The following is a 19,110-nucleotide window of genomic DNA, read 5'->3' as shown; positions in this document are numbered from 1 at the left end:
AAACCCCGTCTCTACTAAAAATACAAAAATTAGCAGGGCGTGGCGGCGGGCCCCTGTAATCCCAGCTACTCAGGAGGCTGAGGCAGGAGAATCACTTGAACTCGGGAGGTGAAGGTTGCAGTGAGCCGAGATCATGCCATTGCACTCCAGCCTGGAAGACAGAGCAAGACTCTGCCTCAAAAAAAACAAAAAAACAAACAAACCAAAAAAACCCACAAATACTCTGGAAGGGCCACCTCACTCAAAATACAGGTCAAGGTGCGTCCTAAAGGCAAGTTACTAATGCAACTTAGAAAACATTTTCTAAGCACTCGTGTTACTATTCTTTTTAATAAATAATCAAAATTAAATTAAAAGTTTTGGCTGGAAACTTCAGGCGTGGTTTCAGAAAGTTCTCAAAAAGTAAAGACTCCTTTGAGCATTTCATGAAAGGTAGAGCCCTTGCCCAGGAGAAAGGCAAACACACACACGCCATCTCTCCCTCAGCCGGGGTCCTGTGTAGACGCCCCGCCACGCTCAGCCGCACTGTCTGCAGCACCAAACCACCTCCCCGCTCTCCGCACTGTCTGCGGCACCAAACCACCTCCCCGCTCTCCGCGCTGTCTGCGGCACCAAACCACCTCCCCGCCCTCCAAGGCTTCTGGACATAAGAAACTACGACTACTCCGAAGAGTTTCTTTTTATTTGAGATGGAGTCTTCTCTTGTTGCCCAGGCTGGAGTGCAGTGGCGCAATCCCAGCTCACTGCAACCTCTACCTTTCGGATTCAAGCAATTCTCCTGCCTCAGCCTCCCGAATAGCGGGGATTACAGGTACACACTATCATGCCTAGCTAATTTTTTGTATTTTTAGTAGAAATAGGCTTTTGCCATGTTGGCCAGGCTGGTCTCAAACTCCTGACCTCAAGTAATCCGCCCACCTCGGCCCCCCAAAGTGCTGGGATTACAGGCGTGGGCCACCGCGCCCGGCCTGCTGTCATCACTTCTATTCAACATTGTTGAGTTTGTTACACTGCAATCCAGCCTGAGTGACAGAATGAGACTCGGCCTCAAAAAATAAGTAAATAAATTTAACAAAAGTATAAAACTCATATTTTGAAAGCAATGGAACACTACTGAAATAACCTATAGAAGACCTACGTAAACAGCTGAGTGCGGCGGCTCACGCCTGTAATCCCAGCAGCTTGAGAGGCCGGGGTGGGCGGATCACCCAAGGTTAGCAGTTTGAGACCAGCCTGGCCAACATGGAAAACCCTGTCTCTGCTAAAAATCCAAAAATTAGCCGGGCGTGGTGGTGTGCGCCTGCAGTCCCAGCGACACGGGAGGCTGAGGCAGAAGAATCGCTTGAACCCAGGAGGTGGCGACTGCAGTGAGCTGAGATCACACCAGTGCACTCCAGCCTGGGTGACAGAGCCAGACCCCATCTCAAAAAAAAAAAAAAACCTAATTAAATGGAGAGACACCTTCTGTAACCCTGGATCAGAAGACCTCACACTGTCCAGATGTCAACGCTATCCAGAGCAATCAGCTCATTTAACACAGTCCCTAAGAAAGTCCCAGTGGCAGGTTCTGCAGAGACACAAACACCACTCCTCAGATTCCCGTGGAACAGCAAGAAGCCCCACAGAGCTGAAACCGTCCTGAAAGGGAAGAGCGAAGCTGGAGGAATCACTTCCTGATTTCAATCCTTCCCAGAAAGCTACAGTGACAGCAGTGTGGTGCCAGCGTCGGGGCACACAGGCCAGGGCAGACCAGATCAGAGGGCCAGACGTCCATCTCACGTCCCCCACGTGAACCATCCTAACTCCAATTGCTTATCGTTTCTAGATGCGGACGCCCCGCCGGCAGGCGGCTCTCACCAGCTTCTCCTTGTCTCTCTGCCACTTCCTCCACCGCTCCGCAGCCGCTGGGCTCTGCCCGGCCTCCGCGCTCCGCCTCGCAGCCTTGCGTCCTTCTTGCTCTTTCAACCGTGGGTGTGACTGCTCTAATTCTGCCTGCAACCACGCTGGCTTCTCCCTCTCTCTCTCCAGAGAGCATCTCAGCTCTCGTTTTTGGGTGTGCAGGGCTTCCACCGTCGACTTCAGGGTGGCACTTACCTCCTTCTCTCTCCTGAGCGCCTCACAGTGCTCCTGAGCCTCAGCTTCAAGCTGCTGCTGAGAACGCAGGGCTTGCTGCTGCACCTTTTCAAGCATCGCCTGCAAGTCCGCCACCCGGGACTTCTCGTCCTTCAGCTTCCGCAGCAGAGCATGATGGGCCTGTGTGTCCTGGTGCACACAAGCCTCCTGTGTCCTCTGGCTCAGCTGCTCAGTCAGGAGCCGCTCGTGCCGCAAGGCCTCTGACAGCTCCAGGGTGCGGCTCTTCTCAGCCGCAAGGTCCTTCCGGAGCTCGGAGAGCTGGCTCCGCTCCTGAGCCAGCAAAGCCTCGCAGCGGGAGTGCTCGATGCGCAGCTCCTTCTGCAGGTTGTCCTTGGCCGTCTGCTCGTGTTTCAGTGCCACACAGAGTCGACTGCTCTGAGCACGCTGTGTCTCCAGAGACGCCCGCAGCTCCTAGACAGCAAACACACACGATGGAAGACACCGAATCAAGCGGGAAAGCATCTACATGGTTTTCCTGTCCACGTTTGTTTATATACTTTAGCTCAGCAGTTCTACCTTTTGAAATGCACCCTATTAGCCATATGTAGGGATAAGACTTTTTGTTAGTTCATCAAGTAACAAAAAACCCGGACAGCGGAGATGATATACTCTTTTTGGAAGTGGTGTTGAGTAGCTGCACATACGCGTCCTGGGTTCAGAGATGTTCCCCGTCTGTCCCTCTCCAGAAAATGGTTCAGAGATGTCCCCTGCCCGCCCCCTCTCCAGAAAATCACTCCACCAAAGAGGCTCAGAGATGCACACCCTGCTTGCTATGAACCACCATTTCCATGCTGTTGAAAGTCGTAACACACGGAACTGGCACAGACTTGCTTGGAAGCCACAGGATGCCTGCTGAGCCTCTGCCATACAAAGCAGAGGGCCCCCACCACCAGCCCGCCTAGTGCACAGACCTCTGAGGCTGCGCTCTGTCTGGATGGCCAGCGAGGAGGCTGTGTCCATCTCCACAGCAAGTGCTCGGGGACAGTGGGGGCTCTGAGCAGGGGTATCGTGCCATCACGGGTCATCGCACAGTATGCCCTGTGGTCGCTGCCACTACCCCAAGGTGCAATTTTACCTGAAAACACAGCCCTATCTTGCTACCTCACACTGCTGTCAACTGGGCACACTGCCATGAAGAACAGGAAAAGGAGGAGGAAAGAGGAACATGGCTTCAGGCTTCCAGTGGACTCGGCCCATGCCGACTGCCTTGCCCTGACGCCCTGTTACCTCCAGGGCCTTGGCACTCTGGCCTTCCCTCTGCAGGTGCCGGAGCTGCTCCTCCTCCAGTTGGCTCTGCAGGGCACGCCCCTTCCCCTGCTCACTCTCCAGCTCCTGAAGCGCGGCCTTCAGCTCGTTCTCCTTACTGCTCAGCATGGATCTGCGTGGAGACGTCACAGAACACTCTGACCACATGGGCGAGAGTGTGCTCCCGGGGGCTGGGAGCTCCAGCAGGGGAGGCAGAGCCCTGCCAGGTCACGCGCATGTGCTTCACCCCCCACCACAGGATTATCAACCCAGGCACAGCAGGGCGTGGTGCCCCTGGGGCTGCCCAACTGCGGCCCACCAGAGGTTCTGTTTCCCTTCATCATCAAGAAAACCGTGGCCACAACGGCGAGACTCCTGCCAGTGTCCAGGGAAGGTGGATCAGGCGCACCTCAGCTGGAGGACCTCCTGCTGCACCTCGCAGAGGGACCGGGACAGCCGTTCACTCTCCTGCCTGCTCTCACAGAGCTCGGACTTCAAATCTCGCACCACACTCTGCTCCGCCGCCAGGAGCTTCTGCACGCCGTTTGCTTTCTCTTGCTCTTCACTCAGCGTCTTCTGCAAGTCGCCAGCGATGCACTTCTCCTGCTCTACTTTATAGACCAGCAGTTCAACTGAGAAAGACGAAAGAACAGAAACACAGGACCCCATGAGCTCCCCGTGCTACACAAGTGACACCTGGTTAGAGACAGACTTATGGGGACGTGGGGTTTATCTGCTTCGGGAAGAAAGGAGGTTCTGTGGACTAGAAGCTTTCATTGCGGGTAGAACCAGGATGCTCCATTCTGCCCTCTGGGCCCATTTCCTTCCGGGGCCCACCCTCCTGGCCGGGAGCACACAGAGTCCAGGGGTGATGTAGTCCTGGAGCCATCCTAAAACGCCACCCCACCCCCACTCACACCCCAAACTGCCTCCAACAGAGGAACTCCAGGCCAGGTGGCTTTACTGGAAAATTCTCCCAAAGTTTAAGGAAGAAATTCCACACAACGGAGGGCGGAGAGCTGCTTCCCAAATACTCCCACACCCCGTGGCACTGGCACTACCCAGCACCAAGACCAAAAGGCACAAAAGAAAACAGACCAGTGCCCCTCACGAGCACTCAGACAGCGCCAGCCTATCCCCCGCCCCCATGCCCCTCACGAGCAGTCAGACAGCGCCGCCCCCCACACCGTGCCCCTCACGAGCGCTTGGACAGTGCCGGCCCCAGCCCCAGAGAGCACAAAGGGCACAGGTGCTGGGACAAGGGCATGGGCTGAACTGCAAGGCCATTCCCCTTGACAGAATCCAAGACTAGGAACAGAGGGCGCTTCCCCGAGCTGACCAAGGGCGCCTGACCCCACATGCAAGGGTACGAGACCAGCTCCTGTCCCTAAAACTAAGAGCAGGGAAAGGCGTCTGCCCACACAGCACACGAGAGAATGTGGGCAGGAAATGAAGAATCAATCGTTACTTATGCACAGATGACCTGAGCGTCTACATAAAAACTCCCAAAGAAGCTACGTTAAATGTAGAAACCTAAAAGACATTCCTGAACTCTAGTGCGAGCTCCCAAGAATCTGCCAGCACTGAGCCCAACCCAGGCTCCTCTTGCCCACACCAGGCCCAGCAGTGAGGCCTCTGTGCTGGCCCCACTGGGTGCTGCCTGTCTCCAGGGTCCTTTCTGCTCAGTTCTATCAGCTGACAACCACGGCAACACTCAGGGGCTTGACCAGATGACGCCCTGTCACCACCCTCTGCTCCCAAGGCCACACAGGTGAGCGTCAGGTGGGCAGGTGCAGAGGCCGGGCCCCACAGGCAGCGTCGACAGGGGCACCCACCCTGCTTGCGCAGCTGGTGCTCCTGCTGGCTCCCACGCGCCTCCGCGCTGGTCAGGGCCGTGCGCAAGTGCTGCAGCTTCTCCTGGTTCTGCAGGTGCACCATGCGCAGCTGGGCGCGCAGAGCCTGGATCTCGGACAGCAGGCTGCTCCGGTCCGGCAGGCGAAGCTGCTCCAGGGACTTTTCCTGCAGGTCTCCCTGGGGGCAGAACGGGAAAAGCAGCCTGAGCACCGGGCAGCCACCCCATACTCCGGCCTTCCCTGCGGCCTGCCCTCTAACCACGCTCCACCAGGGCAAGCCTACTGAGTCTGGGGTGGGTGCACAGTAGCTCCTGGGCCTCAGCTCTGGGGCCTGCAGGCGTCAGGGCTGGGCTGCGCTACCCTGCGTGAGGCCTGCAAGCCAGTTACTCTCCACACTAGGTCTCCTCATGTGTACGCTGGCGGGGACAGGATTTACAGTGTCCCCGTGGCACCAACGCCACCCAGCCCTGCAAACAGAGCATCTCTCAACCCAGGAGGGGCTACTTGGAACAGAGAACGTTTCTTTAGCCGTTTATCTCAGAAGAGAGTGAGGCCATGCATCACGTGCATCACGAGCACACCGTCCGGTTACAGCTGCAGGTGGAAAAGTGCAGCACCCTGCATGAACTGAGTGCGAACGCCTGGGTGAGCCACAGCCACATTCCAGCAGCCAAGAGAAATACGCAAAGCGAAATTCACACACAAAACAGTCTGTGTCACCCTCTCTGCCGGGGCTGGACCCCTGGGGTAAACTAAGGCCTGGTGGCAGAGCTGATACTCACCTGCTCACTGACGACCTTCTCCAGCCTTTCAAGCGGGAAGCTGTCACCCCCCAGATCTGAGCCACTGAGTCGGGGCTGCAGCTCAACCCCCTGTATCTCCGGCTCTTTTTCAAATGCCTCCTGCACAACCTGCAGAAGCTCCCCCCTCCAATCAGGGCACACGGTGGGCACGTCCTAAAGGATGAAGGAAGAAATGTGGCCTCCTCACAGATGCACCTGCATGCTTGTGCCCCAAAGTTTGCAGTGTGACTACGTTTGGAGATGGGGCCTGCAGGAGGTGATTCAGGGTAAATGAGGCCTCGTAAGAAGAGGAAGAGACACCAGAGCTCACTCGCTGTCTCCATCATGTGAGGACACAGCACGGAGGCACTGTCTGCAAACCAGGAAGGGCACCCACACCAGAACCCAACACTGTGGGCACCCTGATGCCACAACAGGCGCAATCAATGTCTGCTGTTTAAGCCCCTGGTCTGAGGTGTTCAGTGGTGGCAGCTGAGCAGACTGGCAGCCGTTCAAACAGAAATGACCCTGACAGAAGAGAAGACACACACTGAGTGGCAGGAGGAGAGGCCCTGAGGGACAAGTGCTGGCATGGGCCGAGTCCGCAGGCCCAAAAGTCCTGAGCCCTTCTGCCCCACACACACCTCCACGTCCCGCAGGGAACCTGCCCCCAGAGCCTGTGCCAGCTGTGGGAGACCAGGAGGCCTCCCCAGGGTTCTTAGACCTCAGTCTGTCTTTTTGGCCATGCTAAAGAAATCCTAGGCCAGGCATGGTGGCTCACGCCTGTAATCCCATCACTTTGAGAGGCCAAGGCGGGTGGATCACGAGGTCAGGAGTTCAAGACCAGCCTGGCCAAGATGGTGAAACCCCATCTCTACTAAAAATACAAAAACTAGCTGGGCGTGGTTGTGTGTGTCTGTAATCCCAGCTACTGGGGAGGCTGAGGCAGAGACCCGCTTGACCTGGGAAGGTGGAGGTTGCAGTGAGCCGAGATTATGCCACTGCACTCCAGCCTGGGGGAGAGAGAGCGAGACTCCGTCTCAAAAAAAAAGAAAAGAAAAAATCCTAGCCTTCACGTGGCCCTAAGGATGCGGCTGTTACTGCAAGCTCCTTAAATCCTTTGGAAAAGAAGTGTGTGAGGCGCAAAACAAAACTGCGTCTTTCCCCCACAGAGCAAGTCTTCCTGTACCTTGTCTCCCTTTCGGGGTGGGTGTGGCTCGCCAGTCAGGGGTGCAAGGCCTTCTGACAGTGCCAGGATCTGGTGGCTCTCGTCACACACCATCTGCAGCAAAGCCTGTGGTGGGAAAGTGTGTCAGGAGGAGAGAGTCGCCTGCCACCCCACACAGCCACACTCTACATCACCTGCAGCCCTGAGCTGCAGTCAGGGCTCCGTGAAGGGTGGGCAGCTGTGGAGAGGGAGGGCATCACCTCGGTTTTGTAGAGGCAGCACCCACTTCTCAAGCTACAAGGTTTTCAAGCCCACCTCCCCCGACCTTCAGAGAGATCACACAGAAGCCAGGCTTGGAGTGAATTTCTCTATTAGCTGCTCCAAAGATGGCCCTGCCACTTCCTCCACTCCACCTGCTCCCTGACGGGGACACCGTCCCCTGTCTAAGCCTGGACAAAGCTCAGGGCAGAGCTTCAGGCCAATGTCCACAGCAAGGTCACAGACATATCATGCACTCCCTGCCCTCCTGGGATGCTACCAGGAGGCCACACGATGGCCACCCAGGAGGCCTCTATGCATGGTCCGGCCGAGGCCAGTGCCAACCACCAGCGTGGGGTGAAGCTGCCTGTGTCGGGCATGGGGAGCAGAGAAAACCATCCCCAACAGCCCTGCCCGAGGTCCCGGCCCACAGGTCTGTGAGCAGGAGGCAGCTGCTTCATACCACTGAGTACGCTGCAGCGGGTGTCTGGACACACACTTCACTCTCGCCAGAGGGGCGGAGGGGCAAGCAAACAGCCCCATGGAGAAGCTGGTGTCACGACCAGCCCAGAGCCCAGAGCCCAGATGCTCCGCACAGTCACCACCACGTGAGCACACCCCCAAGCAGAGCACACGTCTGCATAAAAACCTGAAGAGAAAAATAATCTAAAAAAGTCCAAAAAGAGGGAAATGCAAAATGAAGCAATGATGAGGCCTACGATGGGGTGTGATTGACTGAAAATATGGTTTCCTATAATTTTAATGACATGCCCAAAAAAAGTCAAATATTAACACTAAAGTAGTAACACCAAATTGCATACTATGTTTACTTTAAAGATAATTATCTTTAACAACTGAAAACAATTTTACTTTAAATACAACATATGTGGCATGGGATGGATGCAAACCAAGGTCTGTGGCAGAGCAGGGCGGGGTGGGGGGAAGTGGGGGTGGGGGAGCGGGGCAGTGCCGGGGGGAGCGGAGATGGGGGAGGGGTGGGGAGCAGGGTTGGGGGGTCAGTGGGAGCAGGGCTGGGGTAGCAGGGCGGCTGGCAGGCCCTGAAGCTGCTCGGCCCCTCCCTTCCAGCTGCAGACGACAGGCCATTTCCTTCTTTTTAATATGCTTTTCTAGATCTTATATTGAGGAGAAAATGCATTTTAAAAAACATCTCTTACGAAGAAGAGATGCAGAGGCCCTGGGGCACAGCCTCCCACCAAGTGACGCGGGGCCCTCGCAGCTGGGGTCCCGTGAGGCCAGGAAGTGGGGCAGAGCCTGATGGGCACCTTGGAATGTGGCCCGTGAGGCAGCCTGGGGGGTCCCACAGACACTATCACTGGGGCTGAGGTTCTGCCACCTCCACTCTCAGGACCAGGCGGCTCTGCCTGTCGGCGGGGGGGCGGTCCTCGTTTCCAAAGCATACCGTGCCCACTCACGGCTCAATTCCAGGCATGGCTGGAGGTGGCCAAGAGTGGCCAGGGCCCCACCTGTGCTCAGGACTCCTCAGCAGAGGTGCCACAGGGCCGCTACAGCGTCGACCACACTCTTGGCGTCTGTGGCTGCATCTGAGCAGCGGGTGTCCCCCATGTGCCTGGAGCCACCTCCAAGCAGGGCAAGCACCCAGCTCCACTCAGATCCCCACTGCCGCACCAGTGTGGGCACAACCCCGGGGCTCCACACTCTAAAACACAGGCCAGAAATTAAGACAATAAAGGAAAACCCGGAGTTTGAAACAGTCTAAGATATCTGTGAAAAAATCTCCTTGTGATTTTCAACTGGACTTGGGACATTTCAAAGCTGTTCCCTGGACAGCAGCTCCTCCTCTTCCTCTCCCCCCCACTTCACAGCTGCTGCCTCCAGGGCTACAGGAGTCCTTTCCTGCCTTTTTTGCTTTTCTTTCTAAATTATGAAACCTAAGTATGTTTCATAATTTATGATAACACTAGCAACCAAATTTATTCATTAAAATCAGGAATTCTAATACTAGGTTGTTTTCACAGGAAACACTAATAGAAACATCTCCTTGATGTTTTATATTGTATAAAAATTTGAGGCCAGGTGCAATGGCTCACACTGTAATCCCAGCATCTTGGGAGCCTGAGGTGGGCAGATTACTTGAGCTCAGGAGCCCAAGACGAGCCCGGGTATGGTAGCACTCCATCCCTACAGAAAATACAAACATTAGCTGGGTGTGGTGGCTCATGCCTGTAATACAAGCTACTTGGGAGGCTGAGGTGGGAGGATCATTTGATCCCAGGAGGCAGAGGTCGCAGTGAGCCATGACTGTACCACTGGGTGACAGAGAGAGACTCTGTCTCACAAAAAAAAAAGAAATGCAAAGAAGAAATAAAAAACCAATTAAAAAAATAAATTATCTCCAATTTCCATGTTTAAGAAAGTAAAATAAGTTTTTTTTTAAATGAAAAAAAGAGGTTTAATTGACTCAGTTCTGACAGAGAGGGGTCTTACTACATTGCCCAGGCTGGTCTTGAACTCCTGGGCTCCAGTGATCCTCCTGTCTCAGCCTCCCAAAGTGTTGGGATTCTAGGCATGAGCCACTATGCCCAGCCAAATAAAGTAAAACAAGTTTTATTCTGAATGCAGTAAGTCCTCACTTAACGTCACGGATGGGTTTTGGAAACCGAGACTTTGAAACGCATGTAAACAAAGGCAACCTCAGGGCCTGCTGAGATCACGGGAGCTGCGGCCAGCAGCACAGGAGTGTCCTTCCTACAAGGTCACTTTCCAGGAACCTAAGGGCAATGCTAAGTGAGGACTCACTGTGCAGTTTCAGAACAGGTTTCACTGAGGTGAAAACGGTTTTGTTTGGAAATGTGTTTACCACTTGAGTAGGACCCACAGGGGCCTCGTTCTCTCACTCACTTGTTTGACCAAGTTTTTGTCAATGGTTTTGCCATAAATGATCTGCTAAGCTGGGAGAGAAAAGAAAACCTACGAAAAGTTTCACAAAATTCTGCCTTCAAAGTTGACTCCAAGGAGTCTGAGTGGCTTCTCTCCCATCCTCTGAGGAGACCCCGGCTCTGTCCCAGAGCATCGGGGCTTCCAGAGCCTCGGCTTCTCTACAGGACGCAGGCGGGAGGGAGGCACAGACCAGCTCTGTGGAGCAACACCACCCGCCCACGGGCTCACAGGAACCTCCCTGCCCGGATGGGAGGGGGTCACCTAAGGGGCCAGCACAGAGCTGGGCAGGCGGCTTCCGGGGCCACCGTGGGGCTGGGGCTGAGACATTAAAAGGCAGGTGCTCAGAGGCACCCAGGAAAGGCTGCCCCTCCCAGGCTCGTGTGAGTCATTAAAAGGCAGGTGCTCAGAGGCACCCAGGAAAGGCTGCCCCTCCCAGGCTCTCCCCGGCAAGGCAGGACGTAGGGCTTGGGGGTGCCCCGAGGCTGCACCTGGGGAGCTGTGAGGGCACCTGTGGAGCCGCCCCCGCCAGCCATACCTTCACGTGCTGCGGATGCACCCCCTTCTCCTTCATGGCTTCCGGCAGTGGCTGAAACCTTCCAGAGATAGCAGCAGGGGTCACAGGACCAGCAGTTGGAGCCTCAGGGCCTCCTGACCCCGGGCTCAGTCTTGCTCCAAAACCCGAGCCATCACCTAGAAACACCACAGGGTCAGGGTCCCCCCCACAGCTCTCCAGGAGGTTCTGCGGGGGACGTACTGCAGAGGCAGGGCAGGGGTGATTGGCCAGCAGCCCCAGCGACAACCATGCTGTGATTCTGCTCACAGAGAAAACACTGATGGGCCCCAAAAATACTTTCATAAAAACATAACCCCGGTCAGAATGACGCACGTCAAGTAAGAAAACGCAACTTCACAGGTTGAGTACATCACCTGAGTCCCCCATTCCGCGCCAGCCTTAGGGGACCTCCACTCACTTCTCCAGACGTGGCCCCCAAAGACTCCACAAAACCCAGATGTCTTAGGCAAGCCCTCAAGAGCAGTGGGACGTGCGCGGCCTGCACCCTCCACGCCAGCCACAGAGCAAAAGCAGGCAGCGGACGGGGCATCCCCAGCACGGAGCAAAGGCAGGCAGCAGACGGGCATCCGATGACTGCTCAGGAAACACTGACTGTGCCTGCAGTGGGGTCCCTGCAGTGCAGCTCCCCTCTGCAGTGCAGCTCCTGTGTCAGGAGGGCACGGGGTCTTAAGGAGGAAAATTCAAAACCTCCCAATGCACAGGGCCTGGTCCATCCCGGAGACCTGCAGCTGCGCCAGCCCACAGGGAGGGGGATGCTTTGGAAACCGAGGCAGGATCGTGTCAGTGACATGAGGCCCAGATGAGGAGGAGGCACCCTGGGAAAAGGGTGTTGGACCTTCCCAGCAAGAGGATGAGGATGCCAGCGAGACTGGGCTCCTGTGCGGACAAAGCTCCCCGGGGAGCGGAGGCTGCAGCACTTGGCACCTGGGGATGCCCCGGCACAGCCTGGTGAGCACAGAGCACACTGGGCAGGAGCAGAGGCCAGCGACGCAGGCAGAGGACGACCTCAGAGGATGATGATGACCCCCTCAGAGAAATAACGGGCACCTCATTCGCAAAACAAACGAACAAAGTGCTTTTTGTGAGTGGCGGCAAGTGCCAAGAGAGCAGCACGAAGGCCTCAGGTGCGGTGCGAGGGTTGAGGGTGCTGGGTCGCTGCCTGTACCCCCCAAAATGCCTCAGGCCACCCCCCACCGCCTACAAATCTTTGTGCCTAATCATGTTGCCAAGTCCTACTTCTGCCCTGTGTATCTCAAATAAAGACGACGACAAAGAAATCTTTGGGGAAATCATCTACTGCAGGCAGGTGTTTGAGAAATCCCAGAGGGTGAAGGACGCTGGCATTTCCCTGAGCCACGGCTCCTGTAGCGGCACCCACAGCGTGTACCAGGAACTGTGGGATGTGACTGCTGCAGACGCTGTTACCCAGTGCCACTGAGACATGGGTGCCTAGCACCGCACCCGGCCCACTCCATCCAGAGGAGACCACAGCCAGCAGGTGCCACCAGCCAGTGGTCAGAGCTCCACGAGTCCAAGACCACATTCCCCGTTGTCCCACCGGACCCTGTGCCTTCAGCAAAAACCATGCTTCACCTCAGGGCCCAACACCTTCCTCCAGGTGCAGGGACTTCTCACCTGGCTGTGCCAAAAATAAACTCAAGAACGTCCCCAAAAAAGAAAGAAACCAAGGAGCTGAAGCTAAAGGAGAGAGGAACAGTTAGGATAAGAGAGTTCTGAGAAATTTAAAATACGAGCGCAGAAACAGAACGCTCAGCACAAACGTTGAAAAATAAAGGTCTAAAGAAAACCTCTTAGAAACGAGAACAAAAATAAAAGGAGTAGAAATAGGGAAAGAAGATTTCACAATCAATTCTGGAGGCCCGATATAGTTGAGTAACAGGATTTACAGAAAGAAGAGAGAAAACCAAAGGAGATGTGATCGACGGAAGGACAAACGAGGAAGAAATCCACCACCCTGACCACGCAGGCCCCTCCAAGGTCGTGCGTCACTGGAGGGCACAGGCACGGAGGCGGTGGACAGGCACGCGGTACCTGAAGAAACATGACTTCCAACCCAAGAGCCAACTGACCGACAACCACCAAGGAGAAGAGGAAGTTCTCACAAACAAGCACCTGCCAGACACCTTTTCTACAGAGGCCTCTGGGGACATGTTTCATTAAAAAATATGGGGCCTGCTGGTCTCAGTGGCTCATGCCTGTAATCCCAGCACTTTGGGAGGCTGAGGTGGGAGGATGACTTGAGCATGGAAGGTGGAGGCTGCAGTGAGCCGAGACTACGCCGCTACACTCCAGCCTGTGTGACAGAGCAAGAACCTGTCTTGAAAAATAAAATAAGGAACCATCGAAGGGGGACAAGGGGTCACCTGGGAGCCCCTGAGAGTTGGTGGGGAAGCACCTGCTGTGCTCGGAAGGCTCGGATGACACTCACCCGGACACCGTGTGCGAGGACCAGCAATGAAGAACACAGAAGAAACCAAGCCAAGAAAAACAAAAGTGGCTCGAGGGGGACACGTGCTCCCAGCGGCTCTGCTGGAACACGGGGTGCGTCCTTGAAGGGCAAACCTCGGCTGTGACAGCACAAGGCGTGCAGACTGGACCTCGTGTGGCAAGGGGCGCATGGCGAGGGGCTTTGCTGCTAGGAGGGCTGAAGATGCTACTTTAAACAGCAAACAGGTTTTGAAAATAAAGCAAATACGAGAAGACATTTCTGGGAGTTGAACATGGGCATCCCCAGGGAGTTGCAGTCCTGAGTGGGGAGCTGGGACAAAGGCTGCTCAGGGAATGGTCCTCTCAGCACCCATAATTGTTACCCTGCGTGCTCACTACTCATCAAATAAATAAAAACAAAATTAAAAAGCTGCTGGCCCTACTCTGCAAATACTAAAATTTCCAATTAAATTGTGACTATGTTCTCAAAAATCACTAAATCACTGGAAAATTCAACAGATTTTTTAAAAAGAGCATCTCAAAAGGTGACTGACTTGTGAAAAGACAACAATTGTAGGAAAAGTTATGAAATTAAAAAAATTACGGTGTGGCAGGTAACTGCCACCACAACTGATCCAGCCAGGGCAACCAAGGGAGGAGGCTGAGACCAGTGGGCGTGAGCATGAGAGGGAAGAGAATACTCAGTCTCCACATCTCCCACAGGAGGAGGAGGAAGAAACCTGGCAGGCATCACCACAGACAAAGGCCCAAGTCAAGCCCACGCACCTCCCGCCATGAGGCCCAGGGAGACGCAGCCCCCTACACGCCATCGTGAGGACACACCACACAGTCAGCAGCCCCTTGGCTCCTGTCCAGGGCCGGCGCCCCGAAACCCACAGCACAGAGAGGGATGACCACCCCAAGGGGAGGGAAGGGCAGGGTGGGCAGGCAAGGCAGCAGAGCCTGGAAACATGGGGCGCGCCACCCCAGTCTCCATCCCGCCAAAGACACCTGAACATGGCCTGTGAGCTGGGGTGTCTTTTCCATCAAGGATGCTACTGGGACAGTCGGCGAAATCTGAGCAAGGTCTGCAGCTGTAGCTGAGACGCCAGCCTTGGATCAGGGCGAACATTCCAGGGTGGAGTGTGACCTGGGCTGGCAACCTTGGCTGTGTGAAAGGTACAGGTGTGTTTTCAGAGTCAAGAGGCCCCAGGTGCACGCCTGACAAAGCGCAGAGCCGGGGTGGAGGTCAGTGAGGGGCAGACGCAGAACCGGGCGAAGGATGCAGGAATTCTTTGACTATTTTCTGATAGGAAACCACTGAAACAAAAAATGAAAAAAGAAAGATAACCAACTCACTTTTCTCACTTCCATCAGTTTTCCCTTCTAATCCAGGAGGAGGTGAACTTAATGTTTCTTGAGAATCAAGAGACGTTGTGATAAAATCTTCGACATCTTTCTCCTGTTCAGACACAGAGATTTTTAAATGGTCATACATATTGAGTAATTACATCATAGAGCTGACTCTGCCAGGTGAAAACTTCCAAAGGCCTGAATTTATCTTCCCACGTAGACCCCAAATGAAACAACTCAAAACTGGTGAACACATGCAGGTGTTCCAACAATTTAATCAGATTCCAACAATTTATTTTTTTTAAAAAAGCATTGTTTATTCCAACAATGCTTCCAACAATTTCATCAGATTCACGCACAGCTCTTTAGGAATATTTTAATGTAGCCAACAGCAAATATTTCAGATTTCAATTGTTTTACATGAAATGATAGTATATGGATTTTTCAGAGAATATGTATCTGCTAAATTATTATTTTTTGAGGGAGGATCTTACTCTGTCACCCAGGCTGGAGTGCAGTGGTTCCATCTCGGCTCACTGCATCCTCAACCTCCCGAGGTCCAGTGATCCTCCTGCCTCAACCTCCTGAGGAGTTGGGACCATAGGCAGCACGATCGCGCCCAGCTGACTGTGTGTGTTTTGTAGAGATGGGGTCTCACCGTGTTACCCAGCCTGGTCTCAAATTCCTGGGCTCAAGCAATCCTCCCGCCTCAGCCTCCCAAAGTGCTGGGACTACAAGTGTGAGCCCAACCGTATCTGATTTTTAATTTTATGTTACTCAAGATACACAAAATCCCAAAATGATTATGTTAGAAATAATATGATCTAACTCATAAATTATTAAAATTAATTAGTATATGTGAAACCTGTAAAAATATGAAGCATTTCCGGCTGGGCATGGTGGCTCAAGCCTGTAAGCACTTTGGGAGGCCGAGGCAGGTGGATCATGAGGTCAGGAGTTTGAGACCAGCCTGGCCAACACCGTGAAACCCCGTCTCTAACTAAGACTATAAAAATTAGCCGGGCGTGGTGGCGGCGCCTGTAGTCCCAGCTACTCGGGAGGCTGAGGCAGGAGAATTGCTTGAACCTGGGGAGGCGGAGGTTGTAGTGAGCCAAGATCGCGCCACTGCACTCCAGCCTGGGTGACAGAGCAAGACTCCGTCTCACAAAAAAAATAAAATAAAAAAAAAATAAGCAGCATTCCTAAAAATAAATCTAAAAAACCATTCTGGAAAAAGAACCCTACGCCCATCACACACGAAGACGTGTCTGCGGCTGTGCCTGTTGGTGTCCGTGTCAGTGGAGAAGCATGCGCAGGGTACGTCTGAGGCGGGCAAATGCATCTCAGGCATTTTAAAAAGACCTGAACAACTGAAATAATCTAAACGCTCCCATGATGCCAGTCCTGCAGAGCTGGCCCCACACAGGACTGCGAGGTGTGCGCTGTCAGGAGGTGAACAAACAATGGCAGCTGCCGTGGCGCCGGGCAGGCCACATTCCCACGGGAACAGCAGGTCTAGGAGCAGGGCAGGCACCTACCACAGCCGTCCTCTGCACACAGTGGTCATCAGCTGGCGGAGACTCAGCCCACTGCAGGGCCAGCGCTGCTGTGGACACACCTGGGGAACAAAGCAGGCCCGGCCCCTGGGGCTGTGGTAGTGAGGTGTCCACCCTGTCCCGCAGGGAGGTGTCGGCACTGCACAGGCTCAGGGCTCCTGAGTGGGGTGTCACAGGGAGGCTGGGCCGGGGCTCCAGGGTCCAGTCTTTCCTGAGGACCTCAGGGGAGCTCCAGGAAGACAGGTCCAGCATCCCGACCGGGCTCTTCCGGGGCCCAGCCTCCGCAGCGTGGCTCTGGTGGCAGGAGCTGCCAAGCATGCTGGTTGGTGAAGAAAGGGACCTGTCCTGACATTCTGACTTTTCTTGAATGGGAGAATCTGGCATTTCATCTGGTATCAAGGAATCCCGATTTTTGATAACATCAGTTACACCCCCCGTGGCTGCACTGGCATCACACGCATCTGTGGGGGCTGATGTATCAGGCTCTTCGCCGTCACAGGAACCATCACTCCAGCTGCTCTCCAACAGGTGTGCTGAGGCCAAGGGCCATGGAGATTTGGCATCAGCAGCATCCACATTCTGGAAGGTCATGGAATACAGCAAACGGTTCAATTTTTCCTGAAGTTGTTTCACCTGAGCTATCAGATCGACCTTCTGCAGCTGACAATCTTCCAGTACTTTTTCCTTACCCTGCAGGTAAAAGAGAACAGGCACACGGTGGAATGCCCGGCTTACCAGGAGTCGCGCCTGTCTGTCTGGTGTTCATGGCGGATTTCAGGGAGTTTCGGAGCACTCGGGTGATTCCACAATGAGCCCTGCACGTTTCAAGTTTATTTAATTCTCTGAGAAACAGAACCAAGACTTACATCTCTTTGCTTAAAAGGCAACTGTCATAACCTATTTCTGCGGTGACTGAGGACACAAGTTTCACACAAGGGAAAAAGGATGGGAAGGTTCTATATCTGAGCACCGAAAACACAAAATTGCGGTTTATGTGATGAATCTGGAGTTTCTTTGTGTGTAACTTCTAAGAATCTGGCAATCAGCTCAGGCAGGGCTGAGCTTTCTCTTAAGAATTTAAAAAAATGAGCCAGGTGCGGTGGCTCATGCCTGTAATCCCAGCACTTTGGGAGACCGAGGTGGGTGGATCACGAGGTCAGGAGTTCAAGACCAGCCTGGCCAAGATGGTGAAACCCCATCTCTACTAAACACACAAAAATTAGCCGGGCATGGTGGCGGGTGCCTGTAATCCCAGCTACTCGGGAAGCTGAGGCGGAGAATTGCTTGAACCCAGGAGGTGGAGGTTGCAGTGAGCCAAGATCTCACCACTGCACTCTAGCCTGGGCAAAAAAAAAAATTCAAAGAAACGTTCCTGTCGTGAGGGCCTCAAGACCGTTTGCTGCAGGAGACGTGGAGGGCTCTCCACCAGAATGTATTTCCCGAGAGCACGTGACAAGCACATGAATCAGGTTCACGGGTCTCCTCAGAACTGCGGGCCTAGGCCCGTCCTTCCCTGATTTCTACGGAATTCAGAATCTTTCAGGCTCTAAATGCCAATGAGGTGCACGCAGTGTGGACCCAGGAACAGGCGGCACCTGCACTCATGCAAGACACGTACCAGCGACGTCCCAGGGACAATCCCGAGGGCTGCGAGGGGCTCGGGTGAGCCCACATCTCAGCAGGCTTCAGCACCAAGCATGCTTCGGTGCCACACTTGAGACCATAAAATACCCACCCAGCACTTCTGGTGTTAGAGCCTCTGGGTTTCAGAGCCTGGAGGAGTAGTTGGGGCACATTTAGCCAACATCAGGGAGGAGGGGGAAGAGGAGGAGGAGGGTGGACAGCTGTGTATCCAGGAGGAAGAGAGTAGGTGGCTGTGTGTTCAGGAGGGAGGAGGAGGAGGGAGGGTGGTGGCTGTGTGTCCAGGAGGAAGAGAGTAGGTGGCTGTGTGTGCAGGAGGAGGAGGAGGAGGAGGGTCAGCAATATCCAGGCGGCATCCCGAAATCGCCAGGAAGTCATATCCGGAAAAAGGCATCGAAATCATAAATCGTCAGGCATCAATCTTATTCCGGCAATCATAGTCGAACGTCGATATCAGGCAATCAGCGCGTCGATAAAGGCAATCGTCGGCTCTCAGGCAATCACAATGTCCAGGACGAGAAGGGTGGGTGGCTGTGTGTCCAGGACGAGAAGGGTGGGTGGCTGTGTCCAGGAGGAGGAGAGTAGGCAGCTATGTGTCCAGGAGGAGGAAGAGGAGGAGGGTGCATGGATGTGTGTCTGGGAGGAGGAGGAGGACGGGCTGGGTGGCTGTGTGTCCAGCGGGGCCTGTGCTGGGCCTTGGACTAGAGGAGGCGAGGTGCAGACAATGCATCAAAAGGTGCCATCTGTGGCCGGGCGTGGTGGCTCACACCTGTAATCCCAGCACTTTGGGAGGCTGAGAAGGGCTGATTACCTGAGGTCAGGAGTTTGAGATCAGCCTGGCCAACATGGTGAAACCCCGTCTCTACTAAAAATACAAAAATCAGCTGGGCATGGTGGCGTGTGCCTATAATCCCAGCTACTCGGGAGGCCGAGGCTGGAGAATCGCTTGAACTCAGGAGGTGGAAGTTGCAGTGAGCCGAGATCATGCCACTGCACTCCAGCCTGGGTGACAGAGCAAGACTCTGTCTCAAAAAAGAAGAGAAAAAAATAAAAGTGCCATCCGCACCTGATGCGCCCCGAGGAGAGGGCAGCTCCTGCGCAGGTGTTTCCGAGGGGGCACTGAGGACCCACCCCTGGTGCACTGGGTTGGAGAAGCACCAGTACCCGCTCTTCTCACTAA

At 54.4% G+C, this 19,110-nt stretch overlaps 1 protein-coding gene across 7 annotated transcripts in view; it reads right to left on the bottom strand.

The window, feature by feature from the left end:
* PCNT (pericentrin) overlaps positions 1 to 19,110 on the bottom strand; it is a 120,311-nt gene that overhangs the window by 11,899 nt on the left and 89,302 nt on the right. For 5 of the 7 annotated variants that reach the window (XM_031665839.1, XM_031665840.1, XM_031665841.1 and 2 more), the window contains 9 exons: positions 16,272 to 16,979; positions 14,740 to 14,842; positions 10,894 to 11,048; positions 7,203 to 7,307; positions 6,014 to 6,187; positions 5,214 to 5,409; positions 3,788 to 4,010; positions 3,361 to 3,511; positions 1,858 to 2,544 (listed from right to left, as the gene is read on the bottom strand). In XM_031665839.1, coding sequence (XP_031521699.1) covers positions 1,858 to 2,544; positions 3,361 to 3,511; positions 3,788 to 4,010; positions 5,214 to 5,409; positions 6,014 to 6,187; positions 7,203 to 7,307; positions 10,894 to 11,048; positions 14,740 to 14,842; positions 16,272 to 16,979 — 2,502 coding nt within the window. The remainder of the gene's footprint in view (positions 1 to 1,857; positions 2,545 to 3,360; positions 3,512 to 3,787; positions 4,011 to 5,213; positions 5,410 to 6,013; positions 6,188 to 7,202; positions 7,308 to 10,893; positions 11,049 to 14,739; positions 14,843 to 16,271; positions 16,980 to 19,110) is intronic. The other 2 variants (XM_031665845.1, XM_031665844.1) reach the window with 2 other exon arrangements.

Source organism: Papio anubis, chromosome 4 (genome assembly GCF_008728515.1).
Source record: "Papio anubis isolate 15944 chromosome 4, Panubis1.0, whole genome shotgun sequence".
Classification (NCBI taxonomy): domain Eukaryota; kingdom Metazoa; phylum Chordata; class Mammalia; order Primates; family Cercopithecidae; genus Papio; species Papio anubis.
Note: the sequence above shows the minus strand (reverse complement) of the source record. Positions and strands in the feature narration are given on the sequence as shown.